At 44.5% G+C, this 6,574-nt stretch overlaps 1 protein-coding gene across 1 annotated transcript in view; it reads left to right on the top strand.

Annotated features, from left to right (window-relative positions):
* Window positions 1-1,946: 1,946 nt before the first annotated feature.
* BAIAP2L1 (BAR/IMD domain containing adaptor protein 2 like 1) overlaps window positions 1,947-6,574 on the top strand; it is a 43,356-nt gene continuing 38,728 nt past the window's right edge. Inside the window, exon 1 of the mRNA XM_055803526.1 lies at window positions 1,947-2,153. Coding sequence (XP_055659501.1) covers window positions 2,103-2,153 — 51 coding nt within the window. The 5' untranslated portion in view covers window positions 1,947-2,102. The remainder of the gene's footprint in view (window positions 2,154-6,574) is intronic.

Here is a 6,574-nt window from a genome sequence, read left to right as displayed (position 1 = left end):
CATAAAAACTCTAAAAATTGTATATACAGGACAACTGCAGAAACTAACACCAAAGGTCAAGAACACAAGAAAATATGAAGTTCAGTAGACCTTTAAAATATTTACATCTGCTTATGAAGTAAAAAGACCTTTAGAAATGTATATTGTGAAATGCTGAGCATTCCCACAATATAAGTATCAACATTTTTAACCAATCCCGCCTACATTAATCATCCATGTCATTTCTTTCTGATATTCATATTTCATCAATGCTTATACTGTCGCTTACTATGACTGAACTTAGCACACCAACTGGAAACAAACACACTGAATCCTAGGTGAGCTCCTAGAGCTCCATAACGTTCAGAGGAAATAAGCTTTGCCCCCAACGGGAATACTACACTCCCTGCTACACAACATACGCCCAGCTCCTTTAGCAGGAGTCAGGGAAGAAAAACTCCTTTTCTACATATTCCTTTGGGTATCTGCTCCCTCAAATCTGAATGCCAGCCTGTTAGGGAGGAATATCCTTTCATTGGCATAAGGTAACACAAAAGCAGTAGTACCGAGGCACAGTGTGTTTCCAGAGTTGTAAAGAACTCTTCAGACAAAAGACTTAGGAATAAACTGTGCAATTCTTCATCCCATGCTCAGGCAAGCAGCCATGTCACATTCAAGAGGGCTGCTTGTATAAGCAAGCACTGCTTAATAGGAATGTAAATTGCAGACTTGGCCCCAAAATAATTCACTATACCTATAGGACAGCATCATAGATTGGATTATTACAGAAAGGCAACTAACACCATAAACACTGGAAGCCTCCAAAGACTTTACCTAGGAGCATGAAGTCTCCCTCTCTGCCCAGCATTTTAGCTGTATTCAAGATAACACTCTTAAGTGCCCACTTTTTTCCCCGGAAGGTAAACTGCCGTTGTAAACGTCTCCACATGCTTGAACGAAAACATTTTTACAACTCTCGAAACCTGATAACAACCTCCTCCCACACCAGAGTCCAACATCTAGGGTTCTCTTCCAAGTCCACTTTTTGTTGCATGCCTGCCATGATTTTATTGCTACAATAAAGCAGGGGAAATGGAGAGAAAGCGACCAAGAGAAGGATGTCCAGTGTTTAAGGATGGCGATTACGCCTCACACACTCAATACCTAGCACTGTGCCCAAGTTGTAAATACCCAAGGTTATGGAATTCCCACCAAGTCCTTCAAGATAGTGCTGGTATTACATTATCAGAAAGATATTCCGGCTAGCGTACTTTAAATTAATCTCACCATCTCTGGATAATTTATGGGCCACAAAAATTTATAGCACCCCCCAGCCTTCCTTCCCCCCGCCCCTGGAGGCCTCATGAGTCATTTCACAGAGGAAAGATGACTGTGGGCACTGTTTTATTGCTATATATTTAAAAGAAATAGAAAACTTGAGCGCGCAGCACAAAGCTCGGGTGGCACACTGCTCCAGGATTCAGGAGAAAGACAGTTTTGTCCTGGCCCGAGAGGCCCTGAGGAAACCTCTCCGCCTCTCCCTCACGGGGGGCTGCTGTGGAAGGGAGAAAGGGGACCATCCCCAGCCTCACCAGCACTGCTACGGCTACGCTAATTAACTCTGACAAGACTAATGAATTAATTCTTACAGAACAGTCGCTTAGTTGTCGGGAGGAACAGTTCACCCCCGACTTCGCTGAGCTCCCGCAGCAGCGCTGCCGCTTGAAGAGGCCTCCACACGGCCCAGGCACCGGCTGCTCCGTGGGCTGCCGAGGCCGCGCAGGGGAAGCCCGGCAGCGCCTACCGCCGCGGGAGCGGCGGCACGAAGCAGGCGGCGGCTCAGGTGGAAGCGAAGCGGCCGTCCCGCCCGCTGGCCCTCCCGCCCGCTGGCCCTCCCCGCTGAGGCGAGGCGCTCCCCGCCCGCCGAGCCAGTCCTGCCGCGTCAGGCAGCCGCGGCCCCGCAGGCCCCGCCCCGGCGGCGCTGCCCGGCTGGTTCCACAAGTTTTTGACAGTTTCTTAGCGGCGGAGGGAGAAGTCGAGCTAGCTGCGGTGGCGCGGGGCTAGGGCCGAGGCGCTCTCCGGAGGACGAAGCTCTGCCCACCAGCCGCCTCCCCGCCGGCACCATGTCTCGGGACCCTGAGGAGGTGAACAAGCTGACGGAGAGCACTTACAAAGTGAGTACGGGCCGGCGAGGCGGCTGCCCGCCGCGCCTGAGGAGAGGCGGCGGCCACCTTTGCCCCCGCTGGCCGGCACCGCCGGCGGCTGAGGCGGGGGCCGCTGCCCGCCTCTCCACAGATGAGGCCGGCGGGAGGCTCGGGACAGCCACGGCTCCTCACGCAGAAAGGGAGCAAACTTTTTTTTTTGCCCTTTTCCCGCCCTCTTTCCCTCCCGTGTGAGTAATCTCGCCCGTCCCAGTGTGTCACAGAGTGGGAGCTGGGTGGCTTGTGCGTAATCCGGAGGGGCTCGGGGGGAGGCCTGGCGCCCCCCCGGCGGCGTGGCCCTGGCGGCGGGGCTGTGCCTCACCCCGGCGGGGCACGGCCGCGGGCACGGCGGGCCGGGCCGCTGTGCAGCCGGGAGCGGCGGCTGCGGGACAAGGCAGGCGTTAAGGCTGGCTTCTCCCTCTGCAGCAGGATCAGCTCTCCAGCGAGCCATTAATTCCCTCGGCGTGTTTTGATAGTGATGAGGTGGGGATCCTGGTGCTTGTGGTCCTGTGCTTGAACCGTTTCTTCATGCAGGCCAGAGCCTAAACGCGGCTTAACGCTGAATTCAGTTGCTTGCTCGTGAACCCAGCTGCTAATTGAATTTATGATGGTACACCCTAGCACTGCCTCAGACCACCGACTGGTGAGGGTTGTCCCATTTATGTCGGTAGACTTTTAAACTTTCCAAAATGCCTCGTTATTTGTAGAATGAAAAACATTTTGCATATCTAATTGGGCAGAATACCCTTAAGAATCATACTTTTGGTATTGCAGTGGCACTGTTGGATCCGTAATCTTCTGTACAGTGTATTGTACTAGAGAAAGCAGTTAAACCTGCAAGTGCGTTTAATCATGCAAATGAACTTCCAGCTGCGATGCATTTGCAGCTTTGACCCCAAAGAAAAGCTTTCTGGAAGATTTTTTTTTTTTACTGTTCACTAAATCTTATGGGTTTATTAACAACATCTTCAGAAATATGAAAACACTCGATTGTCATTTAAAGGTCTCAAAATATTTACTAGAGTGCTTTGCTGTTAGTTTTGTTGTTCTCCAGCACACTTAAGTCAACTTTACTCCTTCAGGTAGTCATATTGGTATCACATTGCATTTGCTGTTTACTTTCTTTGGACTTGGACACAAATTCATGCAAAACCACTGAAAAATAATATTACTTGACTATAAATTTTGTCTTCTAGAATCAGTGCAGGTCATCTTAAATGGTCTGGTGCTTTTTGATATCAGTTACATTCATGGCAAGGCCATAAGCAAACATAAATTCTTTTTTTCTCAGAAAAGCTGCCTGTAAATACAGGCTCACAGAGGAGAAACCTGGGAAGCTGACTGGCCAGGGCTGTGTTGACAAAGTAATGTCCTTCCCTGTCTATTGACTTCCAGAATATAGCTAAATCAGTTTTACAGAGGAGAGGAAAGAAAATCTCTTGTGTGTTTTAATGGATATAATATAAAATAGGCTTTAAAGGAATGACAGATCTCTAAATAAACAAAACCTTCCCTGTTATTCAGTACTTATTTCCTGGGAAAGTTTACCCTTTTGTTTTCTTTTTAAAACTAATTCAAAGGGATAGTTAAGACTGAAACACCCAGCAAAAACACAGGAATACAAAGTTAATGTTGATAGTGTGGTGAAATGTCTTCTGTGTGGGTATTTTGAGAGGTCTGGTATGTTGCATCACATAGCTAGTACTCACGGGCCTGGAAACCCTCCTGCCCTGCCCTCATTAAAAATTGAAACCTTATCCAGATAAGGTATAAAGGCTGCTTCAGATAGAGAGTGAATTCTGGGTCTACTTTAAAGCAGTTATTTCTATATCAAAATTGAAGACTTGAAAATAGCTCTTCTTAAGGGCAGAGAGCGCTAGGCTGTGTAGTCAGCATTTGCTGTGACTGTAATCACAGCTCCCTCATCTAAAACAAACGAACACCTCTTTGTGCCATGCTTTGGACTGCTCGGTGAGCATGCTCTCCTTTTGTTTGATAATGCTCATGTAACTTATACTTTTGCTGTGTGCTATCCTAGCAATACAGTGCTTAAAGCACCATGCTAGTATTGATAAAATCAGGAGCAGTGTTTTCGTTTCACCTACCAGTAAGGCTTGGTCTGGGGAAACAAATTTGATGTAGTGTAGCGATGGCATCTGTGTGCTGCAGGACCAAACACAGGCTTTCAATTTCTGGAAAAAAAAAGAAAAAAAAAAAGTCTACTTTTGGGTGACCTGGAAAAATAATAGAAAATGAAGTTGAATGCCTTGCTAGTCTGTTCTGGTTTTGGGATTTTTTTGTCCTTTCTTACAGTGCTAATCCATTGGATTTATTAAATACATAGTAACTTGTGTTATACAAAGCTTCAGAATATACTTTCAGAAGTCATCAGGTGGCTAAGTAATGCCCTTGTATTTTTATCTTGTTTGTCCTTTTTGTTGGCAACAACATCGGAAAGTGAATACCTCAACATTTTTTAGCTAACCTGACTAAATAAACAACATAATCCACAAATACGTGTATGTGTGCACACAAAAATAAAGGCTGACATTTACTCTTTATGTAATACCTGAAGAATCACTTTAATGCATGATAGGAATGGCACGTGCAAAATGAAGCCTAAGGGTGTGGGCACCTATGACTAAAGAGCCTCCCTTTTACTGAGGAGCTGCTGAGAGGTTCACTGGTATGACATTGCCCTGCCCTTGTAACTCACTGCAGTGATGGGGCGTGCTGTGAGGGGACGTTGTATGACCCCCTCTGACACAGACTATGTCATACAGTAGCCCTGCGAAAGTTGTTATGTGTTGGTGTGTCACCGCAGCTCATACAGTTTCATTTTATCTGCTTCATGTGGGGGAAAACTCTTTGGCATCTGGCTATGATACACACTGTGCAGGGGAAAGGGGAAAAAACAGGAAAGTACTGAGTTGCAGACCTGCCGTTCTGTCTGTATGGGCTAAGGGCTGGGCAGGCAGCTCGCCTATTGCTCCTGTAGTTTGAGGTTTGAGCTCTTGATGATAACTGAAATTTATTGCTGTTGGTAATCTTGGATTTTAAAGATATATATTTCCTCTGTATTCAAGTAAATCTTACTCAGAAATTTTGATTATCAACCAAAATTTAATTTGAAATAATATTTGTTCAATGGAGTTCTGTGTTCTGAGAGGCATGTGTTCTTTATAGGGGCATGCAGAATTATTTTGGTAGGCTATATTGTTTTATCATGGGAACTTATCTGATAAATTCAGTTAAAGCCCTGAATTCCATGTTTCCATATTTTAAAAAGACTTGCAATTAGATTAAACTACAGGACTGACTTACCAAAATTAAAATTCACTGATGATCCGAGCGCATGCTGCAGTAAGGCTGTTGTTTTGCATCACTGAAATACAAATCTAACTTGAGGGAAGAGGAGCCTTTGAGAGTTTGTGTGTGTATAAAGTCCAGGTCTGTCTTAGTGGAAATTATCTCTTTTGATCTTACTTAGACTTATACCTACTTAGAGTCTATCCTGGGTCATATTTTCAGGTTCATAACCTGAAAAAGTTTGTATTTGAAACACACTGATGGATGATGTATTAATGTTTCTCTTAAACAGGACATGTTCCATCAGGCTGACTAATAATTAGTCGTAAGAATTAGTCTTTTTGAATAAACACTGGCATTTGGATTTATTTTTTCCATTCTATTGAACCTGTTTTAAACCACTGTTAAGCTAACTTACAACTGAGATAGCTTAACATGTGATGTGTTAAGGGCTTAATCGTGCCCTTCTGAAAGGAGGAGTTGAAATGCAATAAAGTATAAAATGCTTTATGTACAGTAAAGTACAGCATGATTTATTTTCTGTATGGCTTTTTGAATCTTCTCAAGTGGGTTCTTGGACATAATGTAGCGACACTCAAGACTTTTTCCAAAATCTTAATTTTACTGTTCTCCAAATTGAAGAACAATTTAAATTATTAGTAGCTATACAAAGGTTAGCTGTGAATAGCTATAGAGATGGTAATGTCAGTAATGTGAGACATCAATATCTATTTTTCTGTGCCAACATTCCAGATTTCTACCCAAATACATTGTTATCCACCCTAGCAAAAGTGCCTGCAGGATGTAAACTTGAAACTACAGGGAGTCTATGCATTGTTTAGTTGTATTCATACCTGCTGAGCTATTGTTCTGCAAGGTGTGTCTTTCAATAAAAAGCAAAGCTGAACATTTACAGGAAGGCACTTCTACAATGGTTGTCATTTGTTTTGAAGATTAACATTGTTTATAAGACTACCAGGAACTGCGGAAGATGTGATGCCTGTACACAAGAAGTGGAAATGCAAGGCTTGTTCCTCTTCAGTCATCTCTGTGCTGCCAGGCTGGTTAATTCACATTGATTTCAT

This window comes from Falco peregrinus, chromosome 5, assembly GCF_023634155.1.
Source record: "Falco peregrinus isolate bFalPer1 chromosome 5, bFalPer1.pri, whole genome shotgun sequence".
NCBI classification, from domain to species: Eukaryota; Metazoa; Chordata; class Aves; order Falconiformes; family Falconidae; genus Falco; species Falco peregrinus.
The sequence above is the reverse complement of the archived record's forward strand: the minus strand, read 5'-3'. Positions and strand labels throughout refer to the sequence as shown.